At 34.0% G+C, this 19604-nt stretch overlaps 1 protein-coding gene across 2 annotated transcripts in view; it reads right to left on the bottom strand.

Moving 5' to 3' along the window:
• Positions 1-9406: 9406 nt before the first annotated feature.
• LOC127711057 (uncharacterized) overlaps positions 9407-19604 on the bottom strand; it is a 45320-nt gene continuing 35122 nt past the window's right edge. For both annotated transcript variants that reach the window (XM_052217014.1, XM_052217015.1), the window contains 5 exons: positions 19493-19599; positions 16301-16403; positions 14654-14796; positions 13792-13969; positions 9407-12418 (listed from right to left, as the gene is read on the bottom strand). In XM_052217014.1, coding sequence (XP_052072974.1) covers positions 12293-12418; positions 13792-13969; positions 14654-14796; positions 16301-16403; positions 19493-19599 — 657 coding nt within the window. In that variant the 3' untranslated portion in view covers positions 9407-12292. The remainder of the gene's footprint in view (positions 12419-13791; positions 13970-14653; positions 14797-16300; positions 16404-19492; positions 19600-19604) is intronic.

The raw sequence follows: 19604 nt of genomic DNA, 5'->3' as shown, positions 1-19604 counted from the left end.
TTCTACTGGCCCAGGGTTGTACAACCGGGTATATACAATTTCATTAGTCGCATCTACTAAGGTTTTAGCGATTGCTAAACAGTGTTTTTCCAGAAAACACCTTTCCGGAGTAAGGACATCCACAAAGCTGTCCTTGTCCGTAATACCAGTCCTGTTAGTCAAACCTGACTTGATTATAGCTTCATGCCCGACTGGCACTAAGATTGTCTCTAGAGCAATAACTCGCCTAGATCCCATGTTTTTATCTGACGCTTCCAAAGGTATACGACTGCCTTGGATTACTAAACTGGACTCGTCATGGTCCCATACACAACGGTACATTGTAATGAAATCTTCACCTATAAGGTTACTGTTTACACCTCCTACAATTATTTCATGTTCAAAAATTTGATCGCCAAATACCAAAGTCATACATGCTTTTCCCAAACATTCAAGTCTTTGTCCGTTGGCCGTAACATAATTAATATCTTCGGGTTGGAGTACAGGTTTATCAACAACCATTTCAAATGTTTCTTTAGTTAAAAACGTGCTTTTAGCTCCTGTATCTACTTTCCAGTTAGCTAATACGCCTTCTATTCTGCCCTGTACCATCATACAACCCATACTTTTCACTCGAGCTTGTGCAGTAACGCGTTCCAGATTCTCCATGGCGCCAAAATTAGGGCCGAGGGGTCTTGACATGTTACTGCCCTCGCTACTAGAGCTGTCTAGGATATTTTTACCCTCTTTAAGTCTTTTCCTTTTACGTTTTCTTCTTATTTTCTGACTTATCATAAAATTTTCCTTTTGATTAGGCCGCCCATAGCTGACCGACACCTGGCCTCCGGTGTCGATCTCTTTTAGTTTAAATCATTCTCTCCAAAATCTCTACGGTTCCCTCCCTGGTTCCGGAAATTCTGTGGACGATTTCTAAACATCGGGGATCTGCCTCTTCCACGCCCTCTACCACGGTTATAGGACCGCCCTTGGAATCCTATCCCGTTATTCTGTGGATAATAATTAGGAACGTTACTCTTATCAACATTTTCTCTTTGTGTTCCTTCTGTCTCTGTAGCTACAATTTCTCTGCTGTCCCCGTGTTCAACTTCAAATATCGGCCGCTGGACTGGTTTGAACTCATTAACAAGATCCTTTTCTCCCGCCCTCAGGCATTCTTCCTGCATTGAATTTATTACCGCCTCTTGCAGGGTATAAGGTCTGGTTCTCTTGACAGCCAGGCGAAATTCTTCTGATTGACCACACTTGTCAAGGAACGCTTTGATAGAGTTCTCCTCTACAATTTCAGGATTGCCCGGATACGCTCTACGGTACAAATCTTCTATGGCTTGGCCGAAATCTCTCAAGGACTCTTCAGGTTGTCTTTTTCTCAGTTTTGCCTCAGTCACATACCTTTCTTTCATGGCCGTGTGTCCAAACCTTTCCTCCATCTTTTGTTTAAGGCGATTATAATCCCTCTGTATAATTAATGGCATCCCATATGCATACGTCTCCGCTTGTCCCCTAAGAGTACTAAGAAGGACCCTTCGTGACTTTTCGTTGTTCCATACATTTAACTCCGACAGATTCTCAAAGTATTGAATAAATTCATTCCAAACATCGTTGCTAGCTCCGGAAAAGGTCCTACGGACGGGATATTCATTCGATGGAGGAACATTTCTCCCACGGATACTCCGAGAGTTCGGGTATTCCGTAGTCGTTCCATATATATCAGTACATTCGTTTTCCTGACTATCGGACTCTGGCAATTGAACATGTCCTGATGATAAGCCCATGTTTTCCGATGTTTGCCCGGGTGACTCAAGCTCCATTTGCCTTTGCCCGTTTTTAACAGGGCGATTAGACCTAGGACTCGAGTACGAGGACATTTCATCTGAGTCATAGGGCGTACCAGTTTCAGTAATAACATTATCCGGAGTACGGCTTAGCCCATTATACATATGATTAGGGCTTCGCCTGTTCCTGGACCATGTATATACATTGTTCTCTGCCTTGTAACCAGAAATGACGGAATTCCATACAAATTTCAAAACTATCGTTGAAATTATCAAGCATATTATCGCTAATAATCCAATCATAACATATTCTTGAGACTTCTGTACTACTCTATTGTTTGGAAAATAGATCCATGCGACTGCAACGAGGCCACTACTGAGAGAAAGCAAACTTATCCATATTAGCCAAAATTTCCTCCAACCATTTCCACTATCATCTTCAGCTTGCGTATTGCTCTTCACCTGGACAACTCTATAATGATGGTTTTTTGGGGAACAGTGCCCGATTCTCCGGCGATACCGGAATTCTGGCATAGTCTCCGTGCGAATATCATTAAGAGTATCAGTGGCAGGCGAATTACCTAACCCAGAATCTGCTGGGGAAAATAGTTGATTTTTAAAGCAATTCTGCCTTACCTGAGAGAGCGTTGGAGCCTGAGTTGATGTCCTTATTGTTCTTCTTGGTGTTTCCATTGTATTAGTAAACAAATACAATAATCGCTAACAAGTTCGTTGAAGTCACACACAGTAAATCCCACCGCTGCCACCAATGTGACGAAAAAGTGTAGTATGGTACTTGAACTAAAGTGTGTATTCTTGTGGTTGTCTTGTGTTGTTGGGTGTCTAAGTTTCACTCGTACACGGACGATAAATGCCAAGTATACTCTTTAACAGGGTTACCCATTGAAATCTACTGGTAGCGTGATTAAGGGAATCCTGGTCACATAAATAAATAAATGGATCCTGGTGTAGTCTAAACGAAGTCTTGCAAGTGAACATAAACACGAAGTCGAATAAAAGTTCAATACTGTATTATTAAAATCATAAGACTATAACAAAGTTACAAGTATAACACAATGTACATCTAACTTCAGGCTCAACAATACGGCTCTCCTCTCTACTAAATAAACGTAACTGTCCTCTCCTCACTATAAATTCTCTCTCCCCCTTATCTCACGCTCTTTCTCTCTTTTATATGACCCGTATACAAGCCCGTATACAAATATAGACTACTAGGGCAACCGGGCTCCGTGTAGTCCGTGCTCCGGAAGTCCGGGTGCTCCGGGTGCTCCGGTGATCCGGGCTCCTAGTGTTCCGTGCTCCTTACATAAATTTACTAGGGCACCATATGCAAATCATAGGGCTCACTAGTCAAACAAAGAAATCTAAATATAACTCCTAATTAATATAATCTCTGATGATCTCTAACTGTATTAAATGGCTATGTGTGAAAATACAGATGTACGTAAACCTGATACAATCAGATAACACACTTGACCTAACATATAAAAATGTTACACAACCATCATTCCGTGCCTTCAGAAAATTAAATGTTAAATTAGTTAGATGCCAGCAACACCAAAATTATTTAAATATATGTAAAAACAGAGATACCATCCCGAATTGCCTAGAAATTTTGCGACGGTAAACCACTTTATGGCATTCCCGACGCGATTGGAAGTAGTACCTCTGGCCAAAGGGAAGCCAGTCGAAGTGGTAGAGGTGTGCCCTAAAAGTGTTGTCCAAATTAGGAAGAAACGTTATACAAACTGTACACTGACATTGTACTTACATTCATGTTACACATATTTTTTAATTTACTACCTTTATGTACTTACATTTGTATTTTTTTCATTTCATTCATACATTGGTAACCAGGAACAACAAAGACAATGGAGTAAACACATTATGACGTTAAAATGTAGATACCATTTTTTTATACTTCAGGGATTGTAATTTCTATATAATTTGTCCTGAAGACGCCGATCTAATCGGCGAAACTAGTCGACACAATAAAACTTGCAGTTCACTAAAGTGTTGTTGTCAATCCAGCGGTATTTTATTTATTTATTTTTATTGACAACCCTGCATACCATCGGGTATCCTCTTTAGTGACTCTACCTTCACTTCACCACAAAGGCGTTGGTTCAGCAGCTTCTTATTTTTATCCCGATTTCTGAACCCCTGCATCCACGGATCCGCATATACCACACAGCGCCGACCACTTGGCCACCATGGAATCGAACGATACCGAAGAATTTCAAGAAGCCAGCAACCAACCGATACCATCAACCTCTGCCGAACTACAAACAAATAAAAGGAAAATAACAAACGAAGAGCAGACAGCAGAATCCACGTAGTACTACAAAGAAGAGCCGCAAAGGATTCGAGAAATAAATGTACGATCATTCCGTGCCTTCAGAAAATTAAATGTTAAATTAGTTAGATGCCAGCAACACCAAAATTATTCAAATATATGTAAAAACAGAGATAGCATCCCGAAATTGCCTAGAAATTTTGCGACGGTAAACCACTTTACGGCATTCCCGACGCGATTGGAAGTAGTACCTCTGGCCAAAGGGAAGCCAGTCGAAGTGGTAGAGGTGTGCCCTAAAAGTGTTGTCCAAATTAGGAAGAAACTTTATACAAACTGTACACTGACATTGTACTTACATTCATGTTACACATATTTTTTAATTTACTACCTTTATGTTCATACATTTGTAATTTTTTCATTACATTCATACATTGGTAACTAGGAACAACAAAGACAATGGAGTAAACACATTATGACGTTAAAATGTAGATACCATTTTTTTATACTTCAGGGATTGTAATTTCTATATAATTTGTCCTGAAGACGCCGATCTAATCGGCGAAACTAGTCGACACAATAAAACTTGCAGTTCACTAAAGTGTTGTTCTCAATCCAGCGGTATTTTATTTATTTATTTTTATTGACAACCCTGCATACCATCGGGTATCCTCTTTAGTGACTCTACCTTCACTTCACCACAAAGGCGTTGGTTCAGCAGCTTCTTATTTTTATCCCGATTTCTGAACCCCTGCATCCACGGATCCGCCTATACCACACAGCGCCGACCACTTGGCCACCATGGAATCGAACGATACCGAAGAATTTCAAGAAGCCAGCAACCAACCGATACCATCAACCTCTGCCGAACTACAAACAAATAAAAGGAAAATAACAAACGAAGAGCAGACAGCAGAATCCACGTAGTACTACAAAGAAGAGCCGCAAAGGATTCGAGAAATAAATGTACGATCATTCCGTGCCTTCAGAAAATTAAATGTTAAATTAGTTAGATGCCAGCAACATCAAAATTATTCATATATATGTAAAAACAGAGATAGCATCCCGAAATTGCCTAGAAATTTTGCGACGGTAAACCACTTTACGGCATTCCCGACGCGATTGGAAGTAGTACCTCTGGCCAAAGGGAAGCCAGTCGAAGTGGTAGAGGTGTGCCCTAAAAGTGTTGTCCAAATTAGGAAGAAACGTTATACAAACTGTACACTGACATTGTACTTACATTCATGTTACACATATTTTTTAATTTACTACCTTTATGTACTTACATTTGTATTTTTTTCATTTCATTCATACATTGGTAACCAGGAACAACAAAGACAATGGAGTAAACACATTATGACGTTAAAATTTAGATACCATTTTTTTATACTTCAGGGATTGTAATTTCTATATAATTTGTCCTGAAGACGCCGATCTAATCGGCGAAACTAGTCGACACAATAAAACTTGCAGTTCACTAAAGTGTTGTTGTCAATCCAGCGGTATTTTATTTATTTATTTTTATTGACAACCCTGCATACCATCGGGTATCCTCTTTAGTGACTCTACCTTCACTTCACCACAAAGGCGTTGGTTCAGCAGCTTCTTATTTTTATCCCGATTTCTGAACCCCTGCATCCACGGATCCGCCTATACCACACAGCGCCGACCACTTGGCCACCATGGAATCGAACGATACCGAAGAATTTCAAGAAGCCAGCAACCAACCGATACCATCAACCTCTGCCGAACTACAAACAAATAAAAGGAAAATAACAAACGAAGAGCAGACAGCAGAATCCACGTAGTACTACAAAGAAGAGCCGCAAAGGATTCGAGAAATAAATGTACGATCATTCCGTGCCTTCAGAAAATTAAATGTTAAATTAGTTAGATGCCAGCAACACCAAAATTATTCATATATATGTAAAAACAGAGATAGCATCCCGAAATTGCCTAGAAATTTTGCGACGGTAAACCACTTTACGGCATTCCCGACGCGATTGGAAGTAGTACCTCTGGCCAAAGGGAAGCCAGTCGAAGTGGTAGAGGTGTGCCCTAAAAGTGTTGTCCAAATTAGGAAGAAACTTTATACAAACTGTACACTGACATTGTACTTACATTCATGTTACACATATTTTTTAATTTACTACCTTTATGTTCATACATTTGTAATTTTTTCATTACATTCATACATTGGTAACTAGGAACAACAAAGACAATGGAGTAAACACATTATGACGTTAAAATGTAGATACCATTTTTTTATACTTCAGGGATTGTAATTTCTATATAATTTGTCCTGAAGACGCCGATCTAATCGGCGAAACTAGTCGACACAATAAAACTTGCAGTTCACTAAAGTGTTGTTGTCAATCCAGCAGTATTTTATTTATTTATTTTTATTGACAACCCTGCATACCATCGGGTATCCTCTTTAGTGACTCTACCTTCACTTCACCACAAAGGGGTTGGTTCAGCAGCTTCTTATTCTCATATAAATATCTGAATAAGTTTATTAAATTTGTATAATAATATTAATAGTTTTTAATAAAAGTAGGGCGAACAGACTCTATGGGCGAACGAACTCAGGGCGAATGGACCCAGGGTGAACATGTTATTATGGCGAACGGACCCGATACCAGAAACGTACATATATGTTGTCCAGGAGAAAATTTAAAGCTTCAATCATATCTTCACATTTCCAGTAAGTGTATCTAGAATACTTTCCTTTTTCGTTACAGAAAAAGGCTTTAAATGAGTTACAGCAAATAAATTTGCAATGAGATTTTTCAAAAGACCATTTATTTAATATGAAAACTTTTTCTTGATAAGATTGTGTGGAAGTGTAGTGTAGAGAGCAGAAAAATCATAACTGACAACAGAATTAAAAGGACCATCAAAATCATGTATTTGATCTAAAACCTCTAATGAATTTTTAACACTCTAAAAATAATTAATACCATTATTTTCATAAGTTTTATTACAAAAGTTAATAAAAAGTTCTTTGAAAGTAGTAAAGGAGGTAGTTAGAAGCACTGATAGATTAGTAGTAGAACACTTACTAGATGCGGAGATGAAATGAAAAGGCCTAATAACTGAAAGGGAGCCCTCTGAAAGATAGAGGAGGAAAAACATGCAGATAACTAGAGAGCGTTACAGGTAGAATCAACATAAAGTGAAGTATATTTTCCTTACATTTAGCAACAGTCCTTTACAACTGCCAATATCTTATGATTTTCATCAAATATCTGTCAAAACCAGATGTAATCATAAACAAAAGGGTTTAAAGGCAACATAAGAAGAAAATTTCAGCCAGTCTTCTCATATCATATTAACATCAATTGTTTATGCAATCGTCACTCATCTTCTTTGATATGCTTAATCTTCACAATAACTGTAAATGGTAAAAGCCCTTTATAAATAGCCCATCATGACCTTGTTGTAGGGTATGAATGATTCGTTCATTGTTGAAGACCCTAAATCAACTGTCAAGATGAAGAACAGGAATAAAAGCCCTGTTCATTGATAATTTTCTATGTTTTCTATGTATTGTGTGCGATTTTGTCCCATGTACATTTACTCCATATTTTTGTAACTAAAGGTTGCAAACTACAAACAACTGGAAAGTTAAAACTGTCAACAATTGTTTCCCAAACCGCACATAGGTCAGGTTAGCACTAATTTCTCAATAGCAACAACATGCAGTTGTTTTTTTTGTTTTTTCTTGTTGTTTTTGTTTTTGTTTTTCATTGGTGGGGGGGGGGGGGGGGGGGGGAAGAAATGGCATCCTTTTTTAACAAATTGGCAAGGGGTTCCTCTGACTTTGGCTAACCCATCAGGTATAGAGGCAAATGGCCAATAATGTTGCCAACTTTAAACTTATTGGCTCCAAAATCATCCTTTCATATATATCTTTTTAAGTTTCATCTCAATCAAGCAATCCAAAAGTGTCTATTCATGGTAACAGTAACCTTGAACCTGTCCTATTGATTCTAAAATAAAAAGGCTTCTTTTCCTTCTCTACATCTTCCATCTGTACAAATTGCATTCCAATCAGGCAGGGGAAACTTGTTTACAATCCCAAAAACCATTTTTCCAAAAAAAGTAAAGTAACAGTGACAGAGGAATAAATTGAAACACTTAAATTTCGAACACTACATATCTTAGTTGCTGTTGTAGGTTATTGAGAGTTTATCTAAAAGGGGTTAGAAATATGCAAGTAAAAAAATATAATGCTATAAAGTCATAATTTGAAAATAAAATAGCTGGTAAAAACTTTAACAAGTTATAGTTAGACATTATAAGGACTAAATATGTCTGCTGACCTTTAATATACAGATAGGATTAATAGCTAAAACAAATGGTATAAATGCCCAACAAAACTGGTTATATGTACAATATATTGAAATATTTTTTCGTCACTATAACAAAAGCTACACTCTTATAACTACATAATAAAATAGATGATTCTTGAATCTTACAATAAACAATAAATTATAAAAATATAAAATATTTGCCTATAAGGTTACTCATAAGAACTGGTATCTTTCCATTTTGCATACTAAAAATTAAGTCCCCCAGCTTACACTAGTATAATCTAAACAGGATGATAATGATTTTATGTAAAAAAAATATATTATCCAAGTTTTAAAAGACTCATCATAGATACCAGATTGTGTACCCCAGCTGAACTTCTTCTACATAAGACTCATCAGTGACCCTGGAATAAAAAAAGTTAAAAAGACCAAATAAAGTACGAAATTGAGGAGCATTGAGGACCTAAAATTCCGAAATTTTTTGCCAAAAACAGTTACAGTAATCTATTCCTGGGGTGGAAAATCCTTAGTACTTTGATAATTCATGTCAAATTAAGTTTATTTCAAAGCCTATATTTAGAGTTTACCCGTAATCCCCAAGATTTACCAAATTTGCTAATTTTGTTCAGTTTTAATGTGAATCATTTGAGTGTCTCTACACATATTCACCTGTAGTTTATAAAACTTGGCATATTAAAAGTTTCTGTATACAGGCTAAAATATTCAACCAAATAGCTCTAATGTAAATAACACTTGATAGATCTTATGGATACCTTCATGAGGAACATTCAAACACAAACATGCTAAGAGGGTGGTAAAGGGTTATTTTCGTGCAACGTGTTTTGCCATTTTTATTTCACGTGCAGCCGTGAAAAAGGTTCGTTATTCACCGTGTTTCGTGAAATCGGTAAAAAGATCAACATGCAAGAAATTTTTTATTTTTCTTTCATCGTGAAATGGCGATTTTATTTCGCGTTCTTCCGTGCAGATACCCCCCCCCCCCCCCCCCCCGTAACGCCCCTCTTTGAAAGCTAAGGATGTATATACATTTTTGTAAATACCTTGATAGGTGGGGAGCTATATCATCAAAATAGAAGGGAGTAAAACGAATCACCAATTCATCTAAGGTAAACTTTACCTTAGGAAGTTGGAACCTTAGTTCCATAATAATTCCTTAATTCATCAACAAATTTATTAATTAAACTAAATCATCTTTACATAGTAAGTGGTTAAAACAATAATGAAATTTTAAATGGAATGTGTGACATCATTGAAACAAAAATAAATTAACATCACCACAATAAGTTACATTTCTTTATGAACTGTTTTTTGGCATTGATCAGTTAAACTGACTTACAGATTAATACATGACTATATATAGCTACTATCAAAACTATATTAATATAGTGTATAAAGATCATAACAGAATTAAAAGCTAAGTTGATGATTTTTTATGATTCCTTCATTCGACCACTTAACATAAATCAATTCCAGTGGCTTATAATTACAAAATGTGCAAATCGTCATACCATAAATTAAGAAATTAATGCCTGCATTTATTATTGTGAATCCTCGACTCTGGCAAAAAATGCAAATTCTAATTATGCGATTACTAAAATTTATTAAGGAGATCAATGCAGAAATTATGAATGGGAGTTTTTTATTATTAGGTACCTGATACTTCAGCATATTTCGAAATTAATAAAAGCATCACAATAACTTCTGAATAAACAGTTGTTTTTGATTCATGCATTTACCTTTCTGAATCAATTATTCACAACATGAAAAATTTTTAACAACTGAAAATAATAATATTTCTATAAATAATTAACATACATTCTTTTCATCTTACCTTATAGATAAAAATATAAATAAAATTAAAATCTTAAAAACATTTACATCTGTTTTCTGAAATAAAAATTTTACAGCAATATGTCTTGGAGACTTACAATATAAAATATACATAATGTTGTGATTTGAGCTGAGAACATCAAAGTTTAATGTGAATAAATTCACAGTTACAACATATAGAAGTAAATCTGATTTAATTGACAAACACCTGACACAAGGATGTGGTGAAACAATTAATATATCTATGTGGGTGTGTATGTGTGTACGTGTATACAAGAATAATGACGCAAGTAAAATGTTGTAAATATTCCCTATCACAAGTCTCACTTGACCTCTCGCTGCATTTTCTACATGAACTTTCATACCATATGAGCCACTGTAAAGCGTTCATATATCAAATTGTTTGATCTTCACATTTTGACACAAATAATGGGTAATTACTAATAAAAAATGAGGAGTAAAAATGACAGCAAACCTAGAATATTTTGTATCATAGGTTGCAGCCAAGGTTTTCCTTAAGCATAAGTGTCAGAACTTCCCCAACATATGTTGACATTGGGGCCTATAATTTACTCTAGTGAAGAAATTTGTTTTACCTATTATTAAGGTTTTTGAAATTGGTCCAATTTAGAACCAATCAGTAGTCTTATTATTTTACATGACAAAGTTGAAATTTAAGGTCATATTTTGCCAAAAGTGAACCTTGTCCTTTGTAAAGAATTGTTTTGACTATTTTAGAATTGTCACATGTTAAGGACATAAGGAGCATTTTCCAATCATCCTAAATGCCTTCTGTACAACCAAAAATTAATAACCAACAGATAAACCTAGTTAAATACAAACAAATATGCATGTTACTTTGCCATAGAAACTACAAGTGGAAACAACTATAACTTGATTTATTATTTGTAAGTACTGAATATATGTCTGGCAACTGATGTATCACAACAGTGTATTATCAAATTTTCTTCAAATTTAGCACAAAGTTTTTATAAAAACATAAATATTATGAAATATCTAACTACATGTAATTATAAGTTATATTAAATGAAAGCTACTTCACTGTGAAAAATAATGAGAAGTTATTTTCTATGTACCATCCACTTGAAAACATAAACAAAATATATATCCAATATACTTGCTATCCTTCCATACACATTTTTGAGGTTATATCTTCCAATTAATCATGGCATTAGCTGCCATGCTGCAAAATGCTGATTTAAAGTTTTTGAAAATATTTCTTAAAATAGCATGAAAGCTACAAAAATGTCATTTATAGAGACTAAAATTTAAACCAATGTCTACAATCAATACATGACACAGACTATAACACAAAGATGGATAGTACTTCAATGAATTCATTAAAATGTATAAGACAAAAATTGATTCATAGAAAATATTAATGAGTATGCTGCTTCATGATATTATGTATTAAATGAATACTGTGGATTCATTACTATTCGTGGGATACCAATTATTGTGGATTTTGTGGGGACAGGTGAGCAACCAATTTTCTATAGGCTTGTATGGCAAATGTATGGAGACTAGGCAACATCTTGAAATCAAATATCCATGAAAATGCTAGTTTTCCTCAATCCACTAAAATTGGTACCCAGAAAAATAAATGAATCCACATTAATATGAGACATCTTAATATTCAATGTTTTGATCTAAGTGTCAACATGGTCAATGTAGAAGCAGTTAAAATGACAAAGAAAACATTTAAAATATCACTTTAAAATAATGTTTCCATAAAAAGCATTCGTTTTCTATTCTTTTCGTAGTCTTTTTTATGGCCCTATTTTCAACTGTTCAAGACTATTAGCTTAGAAACCCATTCAATCTAACTGTACTGGCTATTTAAATATATATTTTAATGTTCAACACTTCTTCTTGTTGTCACCCTTCAACAATAAGACATTTCATAACAAAGTCACTAACAAAACAAGTACATAACTTTAGCTGCCATTTTCATCTGAAACTGGTGAATTCCACCTTTTCACAATACTGTATTTTGACTAGAGTTATTTCCCTTTTCAAGTTGTATCGAGTCGAATCATTCTAAGTTTGAAATTGTCAGCTAAAACACAAGCTGCTTCATTAGATCCACCACAATATCCAGAGGAGGAAAATACAGTTAATAATTTACCCTGTTGCTGTACCTGTAAAAAAAGATTGATTTATGAATAATGTCCAGTGGCAAATATTTCAGGCATATTCAGGAAGAAAACATATTAATGTGATATAAAGATACCCTTCCTTGTATTAGACTGACTTGCTGGGTCAGAATTTTATCCTGCTAGTTCACACAATATAACGGGTCTGCATGAAGGTATGTCACTCTACAATATGCATTAATATCCTTTTCTGCCAAAAATTCTTTGAAACTTACACCTAAAGTTCGTGTGAAGGCTCTGTTTCCTTACACCATACAATGATAAAGTACTTTTTAAAGAACCCCTATTACCCTTGCACTATTCACTTAAGTGACTACCACATTGAAGAGGACTAAATATCTGAAATAACTGAATAAATGTATTTATAAAGGTTACTCGGGAACACGTGTATTTGTTTACTTTTAACACGTGTGTTTAAATCAAAACATGTTTATGTTTAATTTGATTGGACCATCAGTAAGTTATTACCGGTTTAAGTTATATCAATCATGATAACTTCATGCTAGAATTTTAGCGCTAAAATTATAATAAGATATCTAGAATTGTCATTCGAGGTTCGCCTATCCGACAGAAAGGTTCGTTTTCCCACCCACCCACCCCTTTTATTAAGACTTCATAGGAATGTGAATCAGTATGTTATGTAGAAAATAGTTGATAAAATACATGTATGTAAATCGAAATGATTTTTTCTTCAACTTATAGAACATTTTTCTATTGTAGATTGTGTTTATATGTGATGGCAGCGGTCGATGACAGCAAATTGGACATTTGTTTATTGTTTATAATAAAAATAAGCTTTCTGTGCTGTCGGGGCGAGCTGATAACCAAAAACTGTGTTGAGTTTTTACTTTGTAAATGCTTTATGTTCGTTTGAAGTATTGAATAAGAACATAAATAAAAATAATCTACCAATCTACAATGTACAAATAATACATTTTTTTAAAGACTGTCAATTGTTTCCTACTCACAAATTTACACCTTCACTGCTATCCAAATCTTATATGTATGTTTATTAATAATTTTAATATACATATTTCAGATATAAATCTGCTACTTACATGCTTCGATTACTGAAAATTCAGAAATTATTGCAAGGTTTTTATTAATGCAAATAATGCAGTTGGGTGCACGTGAGTATCGCAATAATAAGAAGTCGCATTCAGATATCTGATACATATATCTCTATGAAGATTTTCCTGAAATTGCAATAATTAATCTCACTTTCTTATACATTTTTCAAAATCGCAATAATAAATGCACAAAATAAATTCTGAATTTACAGTACTTCTTTCTAATTTCACAAATTAAAGCTAAATGAAAAATAAGCCAACAATATTGTACATTTTGACATGATTTACCTGAAAACCTGCCTCCTGTACTTCATGTGCCCTGATGACATGTGATAGTCCATTTATATCTAGAAATGACGTTAATGCTTCAATACTAAAGAAATGTGCCGTGCCTCGCCGTGAGTTATACACATAACCTTTCTGTTTCTCTAACTCCTCCTTTAACTCTGGTGTCACTTGCTCTACACTGAAAGTCACAAAAATAAAAATAGTATAAAATTTTGAATTAAAAAGCTAAAATCCTGAAAGTACTGTTGATAGTGAGGATTTTTAAATTCTAAAATAAGACATTGTTCTATGTACGAAAGAAAGTCTAGTTAAATTTGTCTTTTGATTTAATAATTCTGGGGTAAAGTTGTGTATTTCAGTGAATTTTCAAATAGACTGCTAATAATGGTTTCATGCTTCAAAAATTAAATACAATTTGAATATCAATCCTTGCATTCTCATTTTCTACCATTATTTGCCACGTAAATTAAATATACCCGATGCAAAAGCACTCTGAGCACCTCAAAATAAAGAGTGACTGTAAATTCAGAAATTATTGTGAGGTTTTTATTAATGCAAATAATGCGACTGGTTGAGAATTGCAATAATAAGAACTTGCATTCTCATATCTTGTACATACATCTGCATGATGCTTTTCCTGATATCGCAATAACAATCTCACATTTCTGTCCATTCTTCATAAATCACAATAATAAATGCATGCAATAATTTCTGAATTTATGGTATTTCAAAATATGATATTTTTCTCAGAATGTGAACACTAAAAACAGTTTCAAAAGAAATTTAATTTTCAAAGCAAATTTTCATGGTTACAACTACACAATGATAGAATCATGATTAAGGTATAAAACACAATATAAACCTGATTGGATCACTCCACATTATTTCCCAAGCTAGTGGACTTTCTATTTCTGGATCTCTGAGTGGACATGGAACTTTGTTGATGTTTTCTATCAAACAACTTTCTGATTCAGGCCCTGGTATACCTCCATGTACACAAAAAATCTACAATGTTCATTGGTTAGTTATAACTACTGTGTTATTGTAAGGTTTAGATAACAAGTTTAACAATAAGCCCTTATAACAATTTATATAGAATAATACATGGTAAAATCAGCATCACATTTATTAATCACTATCAAATATTTAAACAGGGGACTTTAGTTTTTTTTTCCAATTGGAACTCTCCCTCCAAAAATGATATTGGTTGATGGTTGGTATAGCATTCAATATGGATTTGACATGGATTGCTCATCTTAATGTTAAAACAACAATCAAAAATGTACTTGAAACTATTGATTATTCAACTTTTGACAGAACATTCGTTTATTCTATTGTCTAATTGTAAAATGTCTTCCAGTATGTTAATGGTTTTTTTTCTTACATTTCCACCATCAAGGACTGCGGCTTAACATGGACAACATTGTCGTCTGCTGAAATTTCAAGCGGATAACAACTGAGGAAGTCGGAAAACAGTCTTGAGATGTTAGAATATTAGTTTTGAAATATTGTTGTAAGTTTTCAACGTTTGTTTTACTGTGGTTTTAACTCTCTTCAGTGCTTCAATTTAAACACAATCTTGTTTCTTCTATAAAAAATAATATATATTCTTCAACCCTTTTATCTAGAACTGTGTGCATAGGTGTGAGAGTTATAAATATAACAATATAATTACATATCCCTATTCCTCTCTCACTTTTATTTGTACAAGAATGTTTTACTGATTGATTAACTGTGTGTATGTAATATTAAATACCAGTGGCCATCTTGGATTTTGTGTTGGTATAAAATATACCAAATTCATATATATCACTCTGATCTGACAGCCATACTTTATATACATTAAGAGAAATGAGAAATATTGAAAATGTTATCTTGCTTTAATACATAAAAATAATCTAACACTCTATGATGAATTGTGGTATTATTTCAAGAAAAATAAATGAAAAAAAATATTTAATGCTACAGAACAAAGCAATATTAAATACTGTACCTACCCTGTCATCAACAGTAGCTGCTATTGGCATACAATCAAAGCATTCATTTAAACAGTCGACCTACCCTGTCATCTACAGTAGCTGCTATTGGCATACAATCAAAGGATTCATTTTAATAGTCTACCTATCCTATCATCTACAGTAGTTTCTTTTGGCATACAATCAAAGCATTCATTTAAATAGTCTACCTACCCTATCATCTACAGTAGCTGCTTTTGGCATACAATCAAAGCATTCATTTATATAGTCTACCTACCCTGTCATCTACAGTTGCTGCTATTGGCATACAATCAAAGCATTCATTTATATAGTCTACCTACCCTGTCATCTACAGTAGCTGCTATTGGCATACAATCAAAGCATTCATTTATATAGTCTACCTACCCTATCATCTACAGTAGCTGCTTTTGGCATACAATCAAAGCATTCATTTATATAGTCTACCTACCCTGTCATCTACAGTAGCTGCTATTGGCATAAAATCAAAGCATTCATTGACATAGTCTACCTACCCTGTCATCTACAGTAGCTGCTATTGGCATGCAATCAAAGCATTCATTGACAGCGTCCCAGATCTGAAGACCAATACTATCTCCAAATTTAGAAATGCACTCACTGTAAAGAAATTAAGACATAACCAGTTTGAATTATGATAAGAACTTCAGCACAATTTCAGTTTTCCTTTCACACTTCATACATGTACTGTAAATTTAGAAATTATTGCGTGCATTTATTATTGTAATTTTGAAATGAGAAACCAATATTAGAAATTAATTATTTCCATTTTAGAAAAAGCTGCATACAGATATATGTATCAGCTATCAGAATGAAAGTTCTTGTCATTAAATATTGCAATATTCACCCACTTTTCACATTAATAAAAACCTTACAAAAAATTCTGAATTTAGAGTATCTTTAAACATGCTAAGGACAAGGTATGGTAAGCACAAGTTCATTCTTTTACATGTATATTTTCCAATCTGTTTAACTTTGCTATATTAGCTTTACAAAAACTTCATAGACATTGTTGGTGGTTGGTGTTCAGGTATCTAATTTTTTTGTTTATGGATCCCAATCAGGGCTTCCAAAATTTCCTGACGACAGCCGGACATTTTTCAAAGAAATATTTTTGACGGTCAATGATCAGCTGGATACTTAAATGTAACTGAGAGGATGCATAAATTGATATATGTGTCTAAATAATTAGTAGTGTTATATGCAATAAAATTATTTATAACTGTTTTGTTTACTTCATTCTAAAAATAAATAAAATATTATCCTCGGTATTGTGTCATTTTTCTGTGTATCGTAATACAGTAACCATCATTGCATCAATCAGCTTCAGTACCTGACTGTTCTCATGTTTTTGTTTCTGTTTATATAATCTATCTTCTCTCTGTGAGTACTTAACACTTTGTAAATTAAGGCCATCTTATTTGAAAATGTTGATGTTGGCTTTAATTGCAGTACAACTTGATCATCAATACACGTGATACTTTTCTTTTTGTGTATTGATTACCTGACCACGTGACTTTTACAACTGATGCGGTATTTATAGATAACATTGAGGAGGCCCAATGAAGGATATTGTTTAAAACCGTGTAAAATCTACTGAACAGTGATAACATTTTTCTTTGTACAATTTCCCAACCTGATTTAGAAAATAAGGAATAAATAAAAACATACTCAGTTGATAAATAATTTAATGAATAACAACATGATATTTTATGTAAGCATATAACAACAATAAAATATCAGAAGAGCACAATGTTGACAAACACACGCAATAAATATTACAATGAGCACATTGAAAAGAAGCACAGATCACAGCACAAGATTAGAGTTCATTTAGTTTAATTTAAGATTTTACATTCATGAGCTTGCTAAATGCATTGTTCTGATAAACATGGCGGTTACGAACGGATTGCCATTTGCGGATAGCAGGAACAGGGTCAAAGTCTTTAACATCTACACCTATTAAGCTTATCCTCATAAGTTGATCTAAAGCGTCAATACCTAGACTACACCTTAGTTTTGTCTTGATAATGTTCTGCCTTGAAAAACCCCTTTCACATTTAACACTAGAAACCGGCAAAACACGTGAAATTTCCAGTAGCGAAATTGTATTTGGGAACTGGTCTTTTCTTGAAATAATTGCAGTCAACAGATCGGCAAACGAAAGTCCCTTGTAGTTGTTGAAGATCAAATACTTAAGTATGCCCCATTCTATTTGTAGTTCTTCTTGGTTGACAATACTATAATGGTCTCAGAGACACTCTAACTGTTGTTCACCGTAGCGAGGAAGGTCGTCAACACTACAAGGAAAGTTCGACGGTTCAAATACAGAGAATGCTTCGAAAATTTTATTGTCTGGAAATCGGTCACGAATTTGGCAGATTTGTAAAGTTCAATTTGAGACAAAGTCTTTATAACAGTCGGAGATTGTCATGATTGGATATTATTCTTTATGATTTTAATTATAAAAACAGTTTTTAATATGAAAACAAGAATAGAGAACGCCCCCCTTATTTATTGGACAACTCAGCTTGGTATACCCAAGCGAAGCAATTCTCGGTGTTTTTCATATATATTTTAGTAAATTTTCCCCTTGAGAGTACCCCAGTATTTGACACAATGTACAGTGTTAAATAAAATAATATATATCATAATTATTCATTTATAAATATCCTTATTTGAAGAATAACTTTTAAATATCAGGATACTTTTTTAAACTGAATGCTCATTTAAAATAATATCTATAAAGCGTAATTAAATAGGATGTTGATCCATTCACGCTTACATGTTTGACCTCGTTTACCTGATTACCTTTATGTACATTGTTATGCATCATTAATTCTATTGATAAAGACAAGCTAAGGACACCTCATCAAAGGTAACAAACCTGTAATCAGTGAATGATTTATGGCTTCAATATAACTTATTGAAGGGATAATTGTTTGACAGCTTGTTGTTATTAAATAAAAGAAAACGTGTTTTTTCTACTTTTTATTGATGTACACTAGCTAAAGACCAAGCCGTACATTTATGTACCCAGAGGATTAGACTAACTAAGACACTTCAAAGTATCTGAAATATGCTGCTTCTATTTTATTAAACCCAATTATGACCGAAATATCTTTGTGAAATAGATTGCCACAATTATAAACTAAAATGCCCAAACGGACATGCCCAAAGCCCCAAACGGACATTTTTATCGATCGATAGTTGGTAAAAATTGAAATGACCGTTTCATGAAAATGCCTTGAATAACAAAATGTGGCACACCAATTCTATTTGACCGTTTGAGGCTGAGAGCAGTTTTCTTTTTATGAAAGTTTCGGTCAAGTCCGGAATATATGACCGTTTTGGAAGCCCTGATCCCAATATTTGTTTATAAGAGTTATCAAATGCATCACAAGTGACATGTCAAAATAAATAAATACTGCCATTAATTTTTCATAATTGGAATTGAAAATTTACTTTTATTGTTATTTCATAAACTAATCTCGAGTTGTTTTTTATGAATGAGTTACAGTGGTTGACCCGGGGTCAATCGGCTTAAATGACATCATCGTACAATTGGTTCTTACTGTGACGTAATAACATACTCATTGTGACATGTGGAAATTACGGGAAAATGCACAAATTAGAAAGTCGTCTATTAAATAATGCACCTTTTAATCCTTTTTGCAAACTATACTTACGTTTTAAAAGAAAACATTTCCTGAACACTTCTGAGTTCATGGTTACCTCTTAGAAGTACAAACTTTTCTGGTGCTAACAGTTTTTCAGCAAATAAATAGGAAATCACCTGAA

This window comes from Mytilus californianus, unplaced genomic scaffold (assembly GCF_021869535.1).
Source record: "Mytilus californianus isolate M0D057914Y unplaced genomic scaffold, xbMytCali1.0.p SCAF_8, whole genome shotgun sequence".
Classification (NCBI taxonomy): domain Eukaryota; kingdom Metazoa; phylum Mollusca; class Bivalvia; order Mytilida; family Mytilidae; genus Mytilus; species Mytilus californianus.
Note: the sequence above shows the minus strand (reverse complement) of the source record. Positions and strands in the feature narration are given on the sequence as shown.